The sequence below is a fragment of the Rhea pennata genome, chromosome 1, assembly GCF_028389875.1.
Source record: "Rhea pennata isolate bPtePen1 chromosome 1, bPtePen1.pri, whole genome shotgun sequence".
Taxonomy (NCBI): Eukaryota; Metazoa; Chordata; class Aves; order Rheiformes; family Rheidae; genus Rhea; species Rhea pennata.
This window is the reverse complement of record NC_084663.1, coordinates 55,982,642-56,003,471: the sequence shown is the minus strand read 5'-3', so window position 1 is coordinate 56,003,471 and position 20,830 is coordinate 55,982,642. Positions and strand designations below refer to the sequence as shown.

Sequence of the window (20,830 nt, the reverse complement as noted above, 5' to 3'; positions counted from 1 at the left end):
GTAGGAAGAATAACCTAGAGCTGAAGAGCAAGGACAGAGGACTATGAGGAGATAAGCTCCATACTGTGGATATTGCTGTCTGATAACTCCTTTGCTCCTGATGATCTACTCTTTCCAGACTGATGTGTGTTTGAGGGCTCTTGTGTTACTTTTAAACCTGCACTTGTAGCATGTGTATTCTGGAAACTCTGAGCATGGCAACGGGATGAAGGGTAGAAGGAATCCATCAGGCCATGATCAGGTAGTCCTTTGGCAAGATCTTTTCCTTAATAGTGCCACTGTAACACCCCTCTAAGGCCAGGCTTTGGAGTTTATTTCATTCTCCTCACTTCAGCAAGCCTTTCCCACTTCCCCTGTGTTATTTAATGGAGAACACTTGGGTTTGTGTTTTCCCAGAGCAAGGCTGCCATTAAGTGCGCCCAACCAGGAAAGTGATGTTCTTTAACAAAGGCACAGTGTTCTTCAATACTCAGGCACCACTGAGTGTGAGATCTGTTCTGCTCTTCCTATGCCCAGCTACACACTCTGACCTTTCTGGTTAGTGGAACAGCTTTTGCAATGTGCCTTCGCAGTTCTTCTGATGTCGTGGCATTAGAGAGCTTCACATGCTCCCCTAGTATTTAATTCCTGCTTATAGTTTGCATTATGGCTCTGTTAGAATCAGAGCCTGTTCTGTGTGGAACCTGTTCTGTATAGATTTTACAGTCTCAGTCTCAAGGAGCCTACTCAGCGAACGATGTAGAGTAAGGACAACACAGTGTTTCCCCAGGGAGGAGAGAGCATGCTTGAGGCAGCAGATATGAAGCTGGGTTTGGCAGGATTGTATAAGAGTTTGGGAGGGCAGAGTGGCTGTTGTATCTCAGGATGCATCTACATCACTCTGTATTGCAGTGCTTGAGGTGGCTCCAAAAGAGTTTGCATGACCACCTGAGATGGTGCAGCAGTGTGTCCCAGAGGCTACAAAGCTGGCTTGAATTGTTAGTCATGAAGAAGACTAGCCAGAAGAGTTCTGTTAGAGATTGACAGAAAAGAGAAATACTGGCAAAAGCTTGCTGTCCCACTCCCACTGTTTGTTTAGTCCTGGGGAAAAACAGCCATGGTGCCCCCTAAGGACCAAAATGGAGAGTTCTTCTTAAAATTCCTTTGGTACAGTGTCTGGCCACAGTTGTCAGAGCTGTCAGTCCTGTGGCTCTCCCCTGCTCTGAGGTCACTAACAGAACAAAAGTATATTGTGCCCTTGTTGCTGATTCCTCACGTGAGTTTTGTTTCCCTTTCTCCTCTCCTCTCCAGGGGTTCTCACTTGCGGCTGGCATGGCAGAGTACATCTCCCAGCCTCCCTCCACTTGGCGCTCAGGCCCTCAGCCCCCTCATACCTCTGCCATCTGCCCACTGGAGTCCATGGATCTGGGGATCTCGGAGCAGCAAACACCATTGGAGCAGCATCCGTCCTCACCAGATCTGGGTGAGGATGAGGAAGTCAACTCTCCACCGGATCCTGATGTTCCCTACCCCGACTTGGCCCCAGTAGTGTTCTTCTGCTTGAAGCAGACCACCAGCCCACGGAACTGGTGCATCAAAATGGTGTGCAACCCATATCCTTTCCAAGCTGCCTTTTCTCCCTGCTCACCTTTCACTCCCTCCTGCCCCAGCCCTCCCCTCTCCCTGCCCTTGCAGCACGCCTGACAGGTAAGGAATGAAGTTTCCTACATGTTTAATGAACTGCTTTGTTCCTCGCTTGCATTTAAACAGAACCTCAGCTGTTGCAATGTGTGATCAAAAGAAGCTGCTTATGAAAGAGGGGACTTCAGAGAGAGCTGCTGTCAGTCGTAATCACAGAGAGGAGATGGATGAGGGTGCAAGAGAGGGCTGAGGAGAGGTATTTTAACAGGCCTTTCTTTCCTCTTCCCTGCTCCCTTTTCACCACTGCCCTGGCTCAGAGAAGGGAGCCTGCTGCTCCAGGGGACTTCTTGGCAGGTCACCGTAAATAGCAGAGGTGATTCTGGCCTCTACTCTCAGCAGGAGAAAACAGAGCTCAACTCTGTTAGCAAGAGCTCAGCTTTTCCTTGGTGAGTGAACCTCTGTTCCTGGGCCTCAACTGCAAAGATGCCAAGGTAACCTCATGTCTGGCAAGCCATCATGACTGTCCTGGAGATATCTTACCTTGATTTCTAGCCAGGAATAAATTGGAGAATCTAGTCTAAATTTGATGCTGAGCCTCATACTTTCAGTGAGAGATCTTTGGGACGTTAGCACATGCTCCCCTTTTGAAGGAGGTCAGCCAATTGCATGTGTATGTCACCGTTTATTCTCAGGGCCTTGATTGCAAAGAGGCCCCAGCAACAAAACAGTGCAGATAGTAGCCACCTGCACTATTAATTAGTACTGAAGCCTCTAGGAAGTAACTTCCTCTGTGGCTATCTGACTTGATTCAAGATAAAAAGCAGATGGGGGAAAGCTTGCTATTCTTTAGATCATGGGAAGCTTCAGAGGGGGAAGAAGTAGAGTAGATGAGGAGTGATTAAAGAGATTGGCGTAAAGTTTTACCTAAATCTTCTTCTGGCTAGAGATCTCCAGTACTGAATTTTTTTTCCCTGAGAGTTTTTTAGTTTTAGGATAGGTGAGTATTATCAATAAGGATAATTACTATGTTTTGGGGGCACTAGCTTCTAGATTAAATCTGAGTGTGCAGGCACACAGTAGAGACTTGTAAAGCATTACTAAGAGATTTTTTTGGCTTTAAGAACCAAATCCTGAATGAAGTCTTGAGGTGCTGTCAGCGCTAGCAGGTGACCTTTGATGATGGATGAATCTGGAGATTTATTTCAATCTCAAACCTGGAGAAAGGTTTGGTTTCAGATCTGAGTTCTTATTTTACAGTTTAGAAGCTCTTAGAAAGGTTATGTAGTTTTAAGCACAGGTTATACTGAGAACTTGTTGGTGATCTAGAATTTCTTTATTCCTTTCTATTAGCTATTGCTCAAAATATTGAAACTTTGTATTGAATTATGCATAATTTTTCAGTCACTGTATGTGTGCAGCAATTGTTATGACCTGGAAGTCTTGTGGGGACTCGGGGTAAAACACGAAAGGTCTGTGCTTTCATGAAAAAAATTTGATCCAAAAGCTGGAGGAAAAGTTATAGACTAAGCTTGAGATGGAGGCTTGCTCTTGAATGGGGAGAGGAGGCTGTTGGGGAAGAGAAGAAATGCACATCTGTACTTTAGGCTAAAAGGTCAAAGTCAAAAGTCACTCCACTATTTAAATGTTACTCCATTTTAATCCTGAGATATGCATGCTGTTCTACTCCAGAAATGACCTCCTCATAGTGAGGGCTATAGAAGGAATGAAAAAACCTTGTTCAGTCAACTTCACACTTAGTTACATGTGACACAGGTAAAGGACAGTGGTAAGATTGCTGGATGCCTTTTGAAAGGGCTTTCAAAGCTGTAATTTCAGTTCAGCTATGTGAAGTTAGAAGATTATTTGAAAAGCAGAGACTGATTGGAAAAGATTCTGTTTGTCTTTCTATTTTTCCCCTCTATTTGTGGTCCTCCCATCAAATGAACAATGCAGTAGTTTCCATAGTTTTTCAGATGAGCCATCACTTCTACCCATCTGGATTTCTTGCAGGTCATAATGTATCCTTGGCATAGCACTTTTTTCCTGATGGCACTGTAGGAATTGGAGTGTTCTGTGGCCTGGCTGCAGATTGCATGCTATGGCTTCATCTCAGTCTGGAAATGAGCCCCTTTCGTAAGGGATGCTTCTATGAAAGTCAGATTATATCTTCTGACAATGTGCATGTTTGCCAGTTTATTCCTAGTCTGAAGTCTTTTTAAATCACTATTAGACTGGGTGATTGGTTTTTCAGCTCTCCTATGCCAAGCAGGCGCAGGCTGGGTCACTATCTCAGGGCAGCACCTGGCTTTTTCTGAAAATTCAGGAAAAAAAAGGGAGGGGGCATTAATTAAAAGCTTGTTAATCTTGTTGACTTCCTACTAGGCCAGAACTTCATGACTGTTAGGTTATGGAGATATCTTCAGTGGACTTAAAATGGAAGTTCTGATCATTAAATATTATGTGGCATTTTTTGTAAGTGTGAAGTGTGAAGTCATTAACCACTGAATTTCAATTTAGGTAATTGCATTCCACCTATTTAAATCCCCCCTCCCCTGTAGATTATTTTCTCTGCCATGAATAGTCCTGCAATTGTTATGTGCTATTAAACAACTGCCGTATTCCTTTGCTGCAGTGCAGTAAGAGGAGAAAAGGGTTGTGTGTATTTAAAATAACTTCTGGATGCATTGTAGTATGTAAGTGTGTGATGCTGTTTCTGCAAGTATTGTAGACCCTAACTCTATTTTGAGATATTGATAGTGTTGTTCCAAGCAAGACTTGAGGTGTATCCCCAAAGGGAATATTTACTGTGCTGTATAGTCAAAAGGAGCCTGATGCTTTCAAGTTAGGTGACTAAATGCTTCTGGAGTGTTTTTTACGTACCAGAACATACCAGAATTGCTCTAGCTTATTGTTGAACAGACTTTTTTTAAATCCTGGTTAACCTTGTTAGATAAAGATATTTTATATTTGCATTACGCAATGCAAAGTACACCTGCAGCCTGGCCTGGCTTCTAGTGAATGTGCCCATCTTTGAAAGGAGCCTGGCTTGATTCAGCACGCTAACAACCAGACTGGTCACAAACCGTTTTGTTTAGGTTGATTTCTATTCTATAGTTCTATGAACAAGCACAAAACTGGTAGTTCTGAATTGCAGATAGTGGAGCTGTTGCAGCTGAAATGTTAACACAGTCAATATTTGAGCTATAGTTATGTGAGAGATTGTACGCACCCCCCATCCCCTTTTATGAAACATGAATTACGTGTCAAATAGGATTTCAAGGTAAGCTTGGAGGGGAAATAGGGTCAAAAGAGTGAAATGTGTTTCTAAAACAAATGCGTAACGTTCATCTTACGAATTTACTAAGTGTTTAGATCTAAACATGCCACATGGCATCTTACAAACGGATCTTGATGCATTTTGCAAATTATGAGAAGGCTGAGAAATGTGCTTAGGCACCTGCGTCTCTGTTGGCCTCCCTGGGATTCCATAGAGGGTTTACAGTTCATCCATCCCTAGGGTCAAAAGCAATAGATTCAGTTTGTCCTTTGAGCTTCTCTTTAAAAGAAACTCTTTCCAGGAGGCCTCCCTTTGCTGTCATGTCAATATTATAGATATGACAGCAAGGGTAAGAATGAAGTGTACCATTAAAAAAATCAATGCTAAAACTGTAGCAGTAACGAGACGGGCCCTGCAGTTCACCACTCAGCCTTTTTTTTTTTTTTTTTGCATTTTGTTATATAGCAGCCTTCTCTCATTTGTAAAGTAGCTGTTTGGGCTCCTGTTTTTCTCTCATGCAGTAAAATGTTGCATTTTCAGTTGGTTTTAGTGGTGTAGGAGCAGGGAGTCAGGTCCCGATTGTGCAAAAGCTTATGTGTGCACTTAATTTTTAGCACTTGGAGCTACAATTTTAGAGGATGAAAAAGCAAGGTTGCTTCTTGAAGCCAGTATGACTGCTTGTGTTTACTGAGGGGCTACCCTGTAACTCATAAGCTTTAAAGATTCTCCAAGCAGCGGTGTTACCATCTTGTGTCTCTGAAGTTCCTAGTGTGCTTCTGGGGATAGTTTTCCTATGAACTGTATTTGCAGTTATATCAGCTTGGGCTACATGTTTGGTGTGCAAGAAAACAGGACTGGCTTTGGGCATATTGACAAAAGACTTAGGAGAACCTGCAAGTTTATTCCTCACCTTTTCCTTGCCTTGTACTATTGATGATTTTTACATGTGAGCAAACTGAGGGCAAAATGCTTGTATATTAGAATAGTAGTGTTTCATGGTGGGGACTGCCTCTACATCGTCAGGATGATGTATCAGGTGTTGGAGGAGCAAAAGAAAATGGTTTGCGTGTGAGTCAGTAATTAGTACTCCTCTCAGCAACACTGCGCAGGTAATGCTGTGGGGTATGGGGACAGTGTGCTGCCAAAACTGTCGCTTTTCAGATGACACGTAGCTGAGGTGCTGGCAAATGTGCTCATTAACGAGCTTTGGGTGCCTTTCTTCAGGATAGCTGTGTTACAATTCACAGCCTTGTCAAATTTCAGTTCAGGCAATTTGTTCTTTGAGTGAAACTCTATCAACAGCTTCAGTAGTTTATTGTACTTATGTTGTTGCCTGGTATACTGTTAAAACTTGCTGCGGTCTTTATAACAACTGGATGTAGTTTATTAATAAGCAAACACCAGCTGAAAATTTATTGAGATTGCTGTAATATTTGATGCCTATCTTAAGGCCTGAGCTCCTGTAATCCCCTGATTAGGTTTACTCTTCTTTTTTTTTATATATATATATGTATGTATGTATGTATAAATAAAGGTACACATATAAAAAATATGTTCCCGCCTCTTGCCTCTCTAGCACATAGAGAGAGAGCTTGGAAGTGTGGTGAGGGCATATAGTAATATATGAAAAATTGAGTGTCTTATGAATTTTAAGCAATCTTCATCATTTTTGAAGACCTAGGGATCATGGCTTTCCATTCCTGGGGTCAGCAGTATCAGCTTTTGTATGCGTAGCTGGCAAGCACTAAAATAGGTCTGTTACTGCTTCTCCACTGTAAAGATAGATCTCTCCTGTCTCTCTTTGCCTGTCCTGTGAGTGAGATTTGCAAAGTGTCTGGCACTTATCTGAGGCCTTGTGATAGCTTTGTGTCATTACAGGTAATCAAGAAGATGTTACTACTGTGCCCTTAGGAATTAATTGATTTCTGTTGATTACATGGCTATGTAGACTGCCTTTCAGTTAACAGATATCCTTATACCTGACACCCAGGCAGTCCAAGACAGTATTTTTCCATAAGAAGTTATGCATCCTCTCTGCATTCCATGATGTGCTAAATCAACTTTTCAGTTGTTCCTGTTACATTGGAAAGTGAACTAATCCAAAACTCTCCAATGGAAAGGCAGTTTCAGTGCTACTAGTGTTCCTCTAGGATTGTACTGAATGCTTTTTAAGCTTTAAAAGGGGGCAGGCCTGCTTTAGTGCATGCTGGGTTTTCTGCCAGTCTACCAAGCTCACTACTAGTGGAATAAAGTTTGCTTCTCAGCAAATGAGGGTAACTTTTCAATTCATAAGCCAGTTGTCCATAAACTTGATTAGTATTTCAAGGCAGCTCATGCACTGGGTCACCACAGCCATCTCCTTAGGATCAACCTGTCCATGACTTCACTCATCTTTTTTTTTATATTAACAATATATGCTTTAAAGTGGCTGCTTTTGGTATTTGTGAAAAAGGTTTTACTATTAATAGTTTTCTTATTAATTCTTCTCCTGAAGATGACTGGATTCATGTCACCTAATTCCACTTGTCTGAAAACTAGACATCCAAATACCCTCCTTAGATAGTGGGAGAGAAAAAACCATCCCTAAGAGGCAATTCAGCATCCTGAAATCAAGCCCTTTTCTTCAGAGGGGGAAGGCCCTCTCTGGAGATGCCTACTTTTACTTAGTAAAAGGGGAGCCTGGAAAACTGACCTCTAGTTAGTTAGGTCTGTAACCTTAAAGTAGCTAAAGCTCTTTGGGATGTGTCCTTCCATATCTGTTCTTGCTTGTTAAGACCAACTTGTTTAGGTTTCCCCCAAATGCTATGGAAGAAGGTAAAAACAAATATAGAGAACTTACTTAGTTTTGGAAACAATGCAGTCAGGATATTTTAGTGTCTCCATAATGAAATATTGGGCAATCTCAGTTCTGTCTGTCTATTGGTGGGAAAAATATTGTCTGCCTAGACTCTGAACCAGTGCTTGGTTCTCTTCTAGAAGGAAAAAAACATTTCCCAACTACAGTTTGTAGGCAAAGATGAGTGCAAGGCGCAGCATTACAGTGCTTAGGACCTACATAACCTGCTGGAAAAGAAGAGATGGGAGGGGGAAAAAAAAGTGGGTGATGAAAATGTCATTAGTGTGGGTCATTTGATATGCAAGTTTACAATGGGAAGTTTAGAGGCACAATCAGACATAAATTTGAATTCAAAGTCGTGTATTATCCTTAGTAGCACACAAAGGATAGATATGTTTGAACAGGATTTGCATGCTTGTGATCTGTAAGAAATTGGCTGGGTTGTGTCTGTGACATGTACACTATCCCAGGCGAACAGATGCGAAAGGATGAGGTCTAAATTTGACTGTCTTGCAAGTTGGTCCTATGTGTCCAAGTGTGAATGCTTGGACAGGCTATCCCTCTGGCTCTCATCCCTGTAGCTTTTTCTATGGAGGTATTTATAGAAAGAAAGTGAAGGCCATGCTTCTGAAATGAAACAGGACAACAGCACAAACAAAACAAGGGCTCTGACTTCATCTGAAGCCCTAATGTCCATAGGGGGTAACAAAATTAGAAGACAAGTCTGAAAAGAATCCTTAACGCATCTCTGCTGTCTTCATACAGAGCTCTGAGTGTTTTCCCTGTTAGTGGAGGAGAGATTGCTGCTGTTGGAGGAGAGGCTAACTGAAAAACATTGATCGGTTTAGGAGAGGAGTACTTCTTGCTATGTGTGTGTCCTACTGTGGAAAGTAATAAAAGACCTGGTAATGGTCTATACCCTGGTGCTTCAGGAAAGCAGGTCTAGGCTTCTTTATGCAATAGCTTCTTTGTAAGGTCTCTTGATATGGTCCTGGGATTTCTAGCCAACATATACAGAAGGTTTGGGAAAGCAGATGGATGAGGATGAAGGTCATATTCTTGACTGGTGTAAATCACTGTTCTTTTGCTCATGAAAACAGACCTATTTACACTACTCTTTGCTTGTGAAGATTGGCTCTGTCACATATTGTGCAGCGTTATCCAGTGGAAACAGTGTTAGTGCCAGACCTGAGGGAAATGCTGCATTTGGTACTGTTAGACTAGAGGAAAGGGATGATGTCCCCTGAGGAGTGCAGGGAATGGAGCAGTGCCTGCTTCCAAATACCTTCCCATCCTGATGCAAAGTGTGTTATTGAAATGGAGTCAACACTGAAAATCCTTCTGGAGCATATTTGTGTTTATTTGCTGGCATATATTTTGCCTCAGAGATGAAAACCACTTGCTCTATGAGAAATGGTCACTGTCTTTTTCAGTCTCGGTGAATACAGGAGCAGGGTGTGTGTGGGAGCTGGAGGGGGCTCTTAGAGAAATACAAGGGGAAATTAAAAAAAAATCATTTTGAATATAAGACCTATAAAATACTCTGTTAGAAATAAACATGCAGTTAAAGGTCTGCTTAATGTGAACTAGATAAGGTTATTAGCTACTAACAAATTGACTAGCTGCCTGTGCGAGGATTTGACATTATTCCTACCCCAGACCTTGAGGAAAGGCCTACAGCCAGCTGAACTTGCTGTATATCCTGATCGTAATACCCTGATCGTAATACCTAACTGCTGTTGCTCTGGGTGAGGAATGGTTAACAGAGTTGCAGCACTTCTACAGCAAGTGTCCTGCAGTTGGTCCCAGGATGGATAGAAGGAAGGTCTGCATGAGTAACTTGGCCTATTTCAGACCTGGGGAGAGAACAGGAGCAAAGAAGCTGCCAAGCTTTAAGCTTCCTACCTTTAAGCTAGGAAGACAGTCCTGGAGAGAAGCTCTTTGGAAGATGGAAAGATATGAAGGCTGCATCCTAGTGTAACACAGACTAGGCACAAACTTTGCAAGTGACCCCCAGTAGTAGACCCTTTCTTGCTGCCTCCCCCAGCCCCATGGCCTGAGTGAAGAAGGGATGTCCCCCATCATAGACCCTCACGAGTATGTGTGAACATACATGTGCTGGGGTGAGGATGATCCCCTGACTTATGTTGATGTATGACTGGGTACAAGAGCCCTCTGGTAGCCTGTTTAATGTGTGTACCAGGGAGAGGTAGTGGGGCAATGGGCAAGACAATATGAAGAGCTCAGCTATGTGTCTTTTGCAAGTTATGGCATCTTGACTAAGGACAGAGGAATAAAATTCACCTTAGGAGAGGAGTGAAGACCCTTTTACTTGGGGAATGTGGCTGCTTCTGAAGGGCTGCATGCTTCAGTGCCTCAGATCTCTCATAACTCTTGTGACATGGTAGAAGTGTCTGTGTCTGGATAACAGACCTGGAAGTGTGTTTTAGAGAGAGGAAGGATTGTGGCAGCAGCACTAATCTGCACAAATCGCTCCTTGCCTCTTTACGTGTACTGCTAGTTTAAGCCTCTAAACAAATAGATTTTGAAAAACAGGGATTCAGAGTTTTAACGTGGGGAAAACCAGTGAGGAGTAAACTGCATAAAAAGAGTCTTGTGACCAGCAGTGGGGACTGAAACTGAGTGCTTGTCAAGCAGCAGGCTGGAGTGTTCTTGGAGACAGGGGAGGAAGGCTGCAGTACCCAGCCTGGTCTGGTCTGTATGGGTGTCCTGGGAAGCCTTGGGAATGGGATCCCAGCGGAAGGCATTACAGAGTGTGTGTGTGTGCACTGTGCATGGCCTTGCAGCTTTTGGCAGACCCTGCATACATTTCTCTGGGGTTTGCCCTTAGTTAAGCTGGTTGCACCCACTCCTCCTTGCTTGTTGCTGGCGCAGAAACAAGGTTATAAAATTTTGGCTCTCAGGAAGAAGTGTCATTGAATTTACCCCCTGAACTTCAGAGTTTCTCCTAGGGTGAGGATGGCAATCAACTCCCATCTCCATTTCTCTTCTGTTTCTTGGCCAAGACCTTTCTCCCTGGTTTTGCTCCTGGTGTGCATGTACCCTTTTACTTGCAGCTTCATGCTTCTTCTCTGTCACAGCTCTTCCTCTCTCCCTCTCCTCCTGGCTTCTCAAGGCTTCCCAAGTCCTTTCTGAACTTTGTTCCACGACTCCTTAGGCACTTGTCTACCCACATCACACCCCAGTGTCAATTGTCTCCTACTCTGCACATATTTTTTCCCTGGGATGTCCAGCAGTTCTTTCCCTACTTATCCTGCGCCTTACCTGAGTCCCTTGCACGGCTCCTCTTCTATGCTTCACTCTGCCTGCCGGCTGGTGGGTGTTTTTCTGCCCATGGAGCAAAGCAGCAGGGGCAAAGAAAAAGTTTTCCCTCTGTGGTGTATTTGGAGCGTGTTTCTTGGGGGTGAATTGCTGTGCTCCCTGTGCATAGACATGCCAGGAAAATGAGCCTTCTTGCTGGGGGTGGGGTGATGTCAAGAGGGCTGAATGGCAGTGGGAAGTGCTTCTAGGCTAGGCTGACTGTTAAAAGGGGCTTTATCTGGTTAGGAAGTCTGGCTTTCTCAGCTCTTGCCCATGGATCATGCCACTCCTTGGGTCACATGTTCACACTGGGCTGCCTCAAATTAACTGTACTTCTCTGTCAGAGGCAGTGATGCCATCTCCTCTAGTCTGCTCTGCCTCTTCTCCCTGGAAGAGTGTTGCAGGCTCTGTTTGAGGAAACAAGCAGAGATCACTTCAGAAAAAGCTTCAAAGGAAGAGATGGACTGGCAGAAGGGGATTTTTTTTTCTAGAGGACAGTACAGTTGTGACCCTCAGCTAAAGAAGGAGGCTGAGACAACTGGGTTGAGCTGAGCAAAGGAAGCAGGTAAAAATGCAGCTGGCCTTGTAAAAGAAGAGATGGAGTGTGATCATGAAGATGTAAGACAAACTGATGGGGAGCAATACGTGGAGGTTATGTAGTTTGGGAACAGTCATTCTGGCACCACACTGCAAATCCCAGCTGAGCTTGGCAGGCATCTCAACAAATCCTTGTAATCAATGGTATAAAAGGCAGCTAACAGATCTGAAAGAATCATCATGAGCACTTGATCTCTGATTGCCATCATGCACCAATGAAGCTGAGTAATGAGGTGGTATAAAGGTGGTATAACCCTCCTTCCAGCTCCAGCCAGCCCATGGAGCTTGCTACTGGAGATGGCTCTCAGCAGAGGAGTAACTTTCAGATCTCTGGTGGCACTTGCAGTTGCAGGTGTTGACAGCACCCAAGGCCAAAATCTGCTTTCATCTGAAGCAGGTGAAGCTGTGTGGCTGTGACTCCTCTGCAAGTGGTTTATAGTAGGCAGCCTGTAATTGTCTTGCTTACCATAGTGTGGCCCTTCAGCTCACCATGTCTGGCTCTGTAGTGGTTATTGCCTCCCTCCAGAAGACTCATAGGAATTTGCACTGATGGCTAGTTTGGGGCTGGAGTTTGAGTGGCAGTGCTGTGCTTAACTTTCACCTGTGCAGTCTTGACTGCAAATCCAGCCTGATGGGAACAGAAAATGAGAAGCTTAGCTCTGTGTGATAGTCCACCTCAGCCTTTCTGAAGGACCTTATTCTGTTCTTCCTTTCTCTCCAAGTTTCTACCTACCCATTGGATCAGCCAGTGAAGATTAGGGGAGGGAAGCAGCTCCCTTGGGGCAGGACTGGGGACATACAATGTGGGTTGCCATCTGTCCCCTGAGACAGTGGTGTCATTTACATTTGTGTACTGCAGCTCATCCAAGAGGAAAGAGAAATCTGTTCATGATACAAAACCACACTCTCCTTATTGCTTCTTCCTTTAGTTCTCCTCAGTCTCCCAGTCCCCTAATCATTGCCTACTGTGCTTGAGTCTACAAAAACAAGCTGCTCATGTCCCTTCCCCTCCTTGAGCGTGACTCTCGGGGCTGCCGAGTCCCCACAACTCCTCCTGCAGCCCTTCCTGTGACTAGCCACCCTGTCTCTCCCCTCTCCTTTCTCCATCTGTGGCAGTCTGTCATTTTTCCCTCTACATTTTTTTTTCCTTTCCTTCTTTGTCATTCTCTGCTTTTACTGCTGGCAGCCTGTCTCTGTTGATTGCTGACATCCTTGAATTGGCTCTTTCTGTAGAGTGCCCTTCTTATCCAATATCGCTGAAAACAGACTTCTGTGGGGGGAGAACAGGTCATGCGTATTTAAAGGTAGGATTTAAGCAGGGGAAATAACTTGTTGGCCTCAAAGGAAGGAAATGGTCAGAGTTGTGGAGAGATGTGAGAGCTTACCTGTTTTTAAAATAATGGGTTTTCCCTAACTATGGAGTAACACAGCAGAGGGATAGGAAAGGTCTATGGCAGAGGCTGAATGTGAGGGCGGTAAAAGGGGCAGGACTTGGGGACAAAGGAGAAGGGATGAGAAATAAAATGTCAGGTGAACTTGATGGGTGGAGAAAGGCTGGATGGATAGTAAGGTGGTGATATCCTAAGCAGAGCAACGCAGGCTTGGCAACTGTGCTGAGGTGCATTGGGATTTTCACTACTTCATGCTTCTCATCCTTGCAGGTTGCTTTCCAGCCCCTTCATTCTCCTAGCTGTGGGAATAAAAATGTCTGTCAGCATCTGTCTTCCTGCGTCCTCCCACGTGCAAGTAGCAGCCCCAAAATTTCCCTCCCACCTTGTCCGCCTGCAGGAGCGTGGAGCAGGGCTGTTGCTGATGAGGAGCTGCATCTGTTCCTTCTGCACCACATTGTCGGGCAGGGTGCCAGCCAGCCTGGGGGCATGGTCACGTACCCTGGTAAGCCTTGGTGTCAGAGCAGCTGGCCCTGGTCCTGTCTGGGGGACAGCGGGCTCACCGCTGATCCTCGCTCTTTGGGGACGGTGAATGCGGACAGATGTGAGATCAGCGTGCTGGCTAGGAGCCACCAGTCTATTGGCTCTGTGCTGTGGCTTGAAGCCTGGCCAGGCATTCAAGAGTTTGAATAAAAGCTGAACCAGTCCTGCTGTCTCAACCTGGTTTCCAACCCCCAAACCTTTGTGGGAACTAAGTTTCATCTTTACTTTAATAACCCAGTTTTGTTTATCACTGCCTCCCTGGAGTAGCATAAGTGTTGAAATACCACAGGGGCTTCCAGATTGCCTGTAACGTAAAATAACTGGATGTCTTGAGAGAGAGAGAGAGTGAACCAAATGTACCTCTTGTGGGATTTCTGTTCCTGAAGAGTCAGGAATGAAAAGGGCTAAAAATCAGCACAAATCCTCCAAGAGAAAGCTGCTGAATCCAGTACTTGTAATGCTAGTTATGAAATCTGCCTCCACAGGCAAAGAGAAGGAAAAAATGAAAAGAAAACACATTACAAAATATTAACCTTCCGGTTGAAACAAGCAGTTTCTAACAAACAGCAGCTGTTCTGTTTCATGGCATGGAAGAGGCGGGAGTTCAATATTTGAGGGGGAAGAAGTATCTTCTATGCAGAGGTGAAGCTCTTTGAAGTCAGAGATCCCAAATCTCTTCTTGCCTTCCAAGCCTCGTTTGTTATTTAGGAGCACACTAAAATACCATGAAGATGTACTTAGCAAATCTGCATGACATATCATTTACACTCCCCCCAAAAATGGTTCCGACATTTGCATGTACCCTGTGTCTTGCTTCTCAGCCAAGAATTTAGTACCCAAGTGCTGCAATAATCCCTCATACAAATGCAACTTCATTATTTTCTACAAGATGTACTACAGATTATTTACCAGTCTGTTAGCAAGCTTTGTTATCAATAATTAAGCTAAACCATACTTGAACAAAGTACCTTTGTGAGTATTATAATTTTTATATCATTGTTTTTGTTCAAATCCACCAATTTGTGATGTAATTCTTGCTTTTAGTAGGTTTTCTTGTTTTACGGGTGAATCTGGCAGGCTCTGCTGTGTTCATATGTGGGAGATTCAGGCTAGGCCTTGAAAACGTTTATGTCATAAGTGAATTATATCTTAAAAAAAAAGACGTGCTCATAGAAGTGCAATATATTCCCTTCGTGGTACTGCGTGATGTTCAATGCCACTGGCCAAATGTGATATTTCTTAATGAAGGATGTTATTTTTTCCTTATGGCGTTTTTTTCTCTCCCTTGTGGCTCCTTTGTGATTCATTTCCCTGATGCAGGGAAGCAGGATCCTTCTGTGCTTTGGAATTTGCTTCTCTTTTCCTTGCACTTGCAGACCCACTGTTTGCAACCTATCTGTTGGCAACTGCACTAATCTTCTCATCTGGAGCCCTCTTTAGAAATGAGATTTTAGTGACTGGAGGGTCCCTAGGTGTTAGTCCACTCTTGTATACAGAAACAGCATCTGGAGGCAGAAGTCCCTATGTTCTCCTATAGCAGTCGGTTCTTCTGCTCCCATGCTACTGCCTCCAGCTTCTATTTCTTACAGGTTGACTCTGTTATCGCTTTCTCTGAACTAGTGAACCCTTGATAATACTTTTTTTTTTCATTATTTTTTTCCCCTCCTCATTGAGTACAGAGAAAGGTGTTTCCTTGTCATGTTTGCCCAGCAAGATCTCTGAAATCGCACAGTTCATGCAAGGGATATTTGGGCCCGCACAGACAGAACCAAAGAAATACAAGACTTCTAGTTTTTATTATGTGCTATGTGAGGTGGTTATCCTGATTTCTAAAGCTGCTCAGCTTTTCCCTTTATAACTTACTCCTCCTTTTATAACATGTGTTTTTCTCTTAACTAGACTTTAACTTGAGAGCTGGGAAACAGAGACCAGGCAATAGGCCTGGGAAGGGTGCTGCAATGAGGCACTGAGAATCTCAGTATGAAAATGAGTCTGGAGGAGCAGGCAGCCAACAGGTGGGCCAAGGTGGAGATGGGGAGTGTGGTGGGGTACAGGCAAGGACTGTGGTGATGGGGTGAGCGAGACCCCTGGAGAAGAGGATTGGATTGGCTGGCCAAGGCTACTGGAAGGACGTGTAATGGGGGGGAAGGTGATGATTGGGACAGGAGATGGGAAGAAGCAGAGTGAGAAGAGGAAGGGGCTTGGACAATGAGCCCATGTGGAGGAGGGGGCTGGCAGGGATGGAGGGCTCAGCCCGGACTGAGAAGGGGTGGGATGAGGGCATCGCTTGTGGGCCTGGCAAGGCATAGATCTGTGCTCACTGCTCCAGAGCTTGCATGCTTGGCATTCCTGCTGCTTTCCGTTTCTGTTTGCTGTTGGCAAACTTGGATAAAACTCATTTCCTAAATGTGTCAAATCCCTATTTTAACTGAGCACTGCCCCTCCCTGTGGATGCAGGCTGCTGTGGAAAAAACAAGTGAATGTGCAACGGAAGACTGGGTTGTAAAGCCAGTGTGAAAAGGGAAAGAACTGTGGATCCACATTCTGCTTAATTCTGTCATTCCTTAAATTGAGTCATTATAAAACAGTCTCTCCCGAGCTTGTTCAAAGCATGATTTCCCCTGTCCCAGTGGAAGCTGCTTGCTTAATCCCATTTGGATGATTGCTATAGGGTGAGCAAGAGAGATCTCAGAGGTTACTCTGCGGCCCAGAGTGAAAGCAGTATTTCAGAGCATTCAGCAACAAGTGCTAGTCATTTAAAAAGCAAAAACAAACAAAAAACCCTCAAGAATGCTTCCACACAGACAGAACTCTCTATTTTCTTTTTGGCAACTGTTGAATTTTAACTTAAAATTTTCCACCAAAAAGAAATATAGCTGCATGTGCATGTTTCATGCAAGTTTCAGTTCAAACTGCTAGAGTCAGATGAACCTCTAAACAAATGAGGCTAGGTGTTGAAGGGGGACGTGTTTGGGGTAGGATTAATTAAAAGTAGTGTTATTGGTGTAGCTGTGTAGGGCTTTAACCCAGGATTTTTTTCAAAGCACAGAATTAATTGCATCCCTCCACAGAACCTTTGAGGTGCTGTTATTTCTTTAACATGCGTTTCCAGCATATTGTGATATGTCACACATCCTTAAATATCCAATAGCTTTTTAACTTTTAAAAATCTCTTTCACACTTTGTGGCATGCCTGTACTGCATTTTTCTGGAATGTGTGGCAGATGTCTGGAGAACCTGTATATTTTCTCCCATATGAGGGTTGTTTTACTGAAAAATAAAATGGGATTGGCACTTCATTTGATTTCCCTGAACTGTCACCAGGCAGTCTATCTAGGTGTGAGACATGAATCCAGAGCATAGGTAGACCGCTGAAAGCAGACCGTTGATACGCTTCCCCTCTGTTGGCGAAGGGGAACTTCCCACAGAGGAATGTGCTCTGAGGACTGCAAAAGGGGAAATAGGGATCTATGCCAGGTGGTCCAGCTCTGTGGGACTCGTCTGCCCTAGACAAACAGAAGTAACGTTCACTGTGCGCGTGGACTCTCCTTTGTGAGGATGAGGAAGCACGTGGCAGCTTTGAGCCTTTAAGAAACTTCTGATATTCTGACCTAGCTTCATGAGGTGGGAACCAAGCCAGGACCTGGGGCTTCGTGCTGCTGAAGGGCACACGGTTGACTCCTGGATGGAGTCGTAATGCTGGGGCTGCAGTCATTTTGGATGTGTCAGGCTATGATTGCATGGCTGTAGCTTAGGAACAAACAGGGCAGTTATTTCTGTCAGTCAACATTACCTCTGTTTGCATGGGCCTGGCATGTGGGTGTTTCCAGTTTGACTCCCCTTTCACTCTTTCTTTCCCTACTCCATTTGCATCTGATTTTGTGTTCCCTTGTCCTTGCATTATGGTGAATCATATCCCTGTGTTTTTATGAATTATTTTCCCTCCACACACACCTTTCCTATAGACAAGGCAACACTGAGCACTGTACTTGAGCAAGTCCCCTCCACTCTTCTTCCCTGTAAAATTGAAGGGAGAAGCAAGGGAAGGAGGCTGCGAAGGAACTATTGCAAGTCCATGAAGCCAGTGCCCGTGCCAACATCTCCCCTTTGAGACAAACATAGTGAAGGTAAATACCAGGTGTCTCTGGAAGTGTAGTTAAATGCACTGACAATCACTGTTTTCTCATGTTGGGTTAGGTGAGTGTTTTCCCAGCTTTACATTTCACAGGATAGTCTGTGATACTTGGCCCACCCCTCTTCTCACTCTCAAGACACGAGTTCCTAAGTCTCTGGGCAATAAAAATGCCTTAGGCTTACTCGGCTAGTGTAGCATCCAGGGTGTGCTTCTCACTGCTGGCACAGCTGGGATGCTGCTGAGGCCTTTCCAGGCAGCATTTCCAAGGAAAAGCCCGGTTGGAGGCCGGGGTGGGGGAGGAGGGAAGCCGTCAGCTGGGGCGTTGCAGTGGTGGGGGGAAGCTGGAAGGTGCTGGGCGTCACCTGAAATTGAGAGGTTGAGGTGACTGTCAGGGGTGAGCAGAGGTGCTGCTGAGCAAAGGCTATGGGACAGATAGATAAAGGCTATGGGACAGACTGACGTGGATGTTCCCTGCAGGGCAGGTGGTGTCTCCGCAGGGTGTCTGTTGTCCTGTCACAGAGGGAAGGCAAAAGTGTAGTGTTGCTACACTAGTTGTGGCTAGTTCTTGAGCTTAACTTGCAGTTAAGCAAATTCAGATTTTGCATATCTGAATTTGTTGTGTAGCTATAACATTACCCATCTGTGCGTGTGCATGCATGCACGTGTGTTTGTGTGTGTCTGTCTGTGAAGGATTTCCTCATCCACTGCTGTGACACCTCTTCCTACTGGACATCAGATTATTCTTTTACTGATAATTATCATTACCGTGGGTCTTGGGCAGCTTTTCAGCAACATCAAGCGAAATAACTAATCAAAAGTCTGATGCAAAATCATTTGGGGATTTACTTTCTGAATTTAATAGAGTTATACCAGGGATTGTTCCATCCTACTGAATGATCCTACTGCCATTTCCTTTCACAAACACAATGAAACTTCTTATCTATAGGCTTATCTCTGCACCCCTTCCCCAGCAACTGTGCTACCCGGTCTTGAGGCCCTCAGGCTGGTGTTCAGAAATTTCATGGAGGCCTCAAATGCACAGTCACAGGACTGTCATGTCTCAGGCTTTCTCCTCATCCCCGGCATGCATGCACTGAGATGCAGGCTGGGATTAAGACAGATAACTCTTACGGAGCCAGCAGAACAAAAACCTCGGTGCAGCAGCAGCAGCAGTCACAAAATTGTCAGAATGCACTAAGAATTGAGTAGAAAAAATTACAGGAAACTTCACTGTACAGGAACTGTTAGAGTAATGCTTACTTTTCGATGTATTGCTTTTATATGTTAACTATATATATGGATCATATATACATGATAAATGTGTCTGACTAATACTAATAAAATTGCTGCATAATCATGTAAATGAGTGCTATATCACTGTAATATATGGACCTCTGTATAAATCAGAAGTGTGCTCACTGTTCTCCTCTTGTCATCCTTGAAGGACATGGGGAGATTAGCAAACATTTGTATTGATAAGGTCTGGGCAAATATTTGGTATTGGCAAGTTCCTTTATAATTGTCCCCCAGGAGGCCTGCTGTGCCTTCCCCAGAGCATCTGGGGCTGGGTGATGCCAGAGAGGGACATGGGGAAAAGGGAGACTCTTCCACTGGTGTTTTAATTTCTGAGTAGATGAAAGAGCTTTTAACTGAAAAGTAGAAATGTAAACCTGGTGTTTGGGGAGGGGACAGGGTAGTGTTCAAACTGACTGGTTAAAATCAATGGGCCCCCCAAAGTGCCTCCAGCATGCCTTGGGCTGCAATCCCAGTGTAAAACATGAGTGCAAGGAGCTGTGTTTTGATTGTTGGAGTGATGAATGACTCTTCCCAGGCACTGTGCTGTAGCCTGACATACTCAGGCAGCCAGTGAGGTGTGTGAGAAGTGGTTTGGTTGAAAAGTGAGATGTGCTATGGGGCTGGAGTTCATACCCGGGAAGTGATTTGCTGGTTGCCAGCAATGGGAGGCTCTGTTTTGGCAGAGGCAGGGAAGGTACTGTCCCTGCACATGAGGTGGGCTGAGGCTCCAAAGTCAAGGAGCTTAGTGCAGGTAAGCGCTCAAGTGTCTGAGCTGTATCTTCTGTGGATAATAAATTGACACAGCTCAACTTACTTCTGGAGAGCTCTGCTTGTTAACCCCAGCTCAGGGCCTCTTGGGTCTGTCAAACTGGGTTATAAATCTTACAACAAAGAATAAGATTTTTTTGTTCTTATTTCCTCCCACCACCAGATTTTGGCTACCTTTCTTGTTTTGGTCAGATTGAATATACCACAAAGGCTGTCCTTTACATCCATGCTATTTTCATGCTTCTGTTCTTGAACTAGGCACTTACTGAAACAAAACTAAATCAGAGCTGGGAAGTTGGCTTTGAGTTTCAGCTTTACTTGGGTTGTGCTTTATTCAGATGAATTCTTCTTTCCCTAAAATGCTTGTGCTTCCCACCCTGTCCCTGAGACAGGCAGGCAGCTGTTGGGTTGTCATTTCTCTGCTTTCAAAAGGCCCACTGGGAAGAGGAGACAAAGCAGAAATCTTCTGTTGTCTTTGATTGCAAATGGGGAGCTGAACTCCTGGAGGAGCCTGTGCTTAGCTGCTGCATGTGAATTGGGATGTTGCTCTGGGGATGCTAATCTGGTGGGTGTTGCTGGAGGGAAAGAGGGAAAGATGTAAGAGAGCAGACATTAGCAAGTCCAAGCTTTGTTCCCAGTCCAGGTACTTCCCTTTCCCTTTGCAGATCTGTCCGTCTGTCTGTCTGAGGGAGAATTGTTTTGTGGGACCTCCTGAGACAGCCAGGCAAGGAGGAGTGCAGAGAAGGCCTGGGAAAAGAGACCTGGGGAATAGGATGAGGCAGTGCATGAGTGCTCCTAGGAGGTAGTATGTCTTTAAACCTGATGTGTTGCCATGGAGTGTGCCTGGCAGTGAAGCTCTCTTGTCACTTCTTGAATCCCATTCAGGCAAAGAAGAATGGAGAGGAGATTTAAAACTGAGCAGAGAAGCCACTCTGCTCTGCCCACTCTGGCATGCTACCCTTGGCCGTAGTACCCTGCTGCTGCCTGGCAGTCTATATGGCTCCCTCCCTCCCTTGCATGGGCTAGGTAGAAACAGCCTCTCTGGTACC

General features: G+C 44.6%; 1 protein-coding gene across 1 annotated transcript in view; it reads left to right on the top strand.

Annotated features, from left to right (window-relative positions):
* The first annotated feature begins 1,311 nt into the window (after positions 1-1,311).
* Positions 1,312-20,830, top strand: part of CACNA1I (calcium voltage-gated channel subunit alpha1 I) — a 164,515-nt gene continuing 144,996 nt past the window's right edge. The window contains exon 1 of the mRNA XM_062568957.1: positions 1,312-1,592. Within this exon, the coding sequence (XP_062424941.1) occupies positions 1,312-1,592 (281 nt within the window). The remainder of the gene's footprint in view (positions 1,593-20,830) is intronic.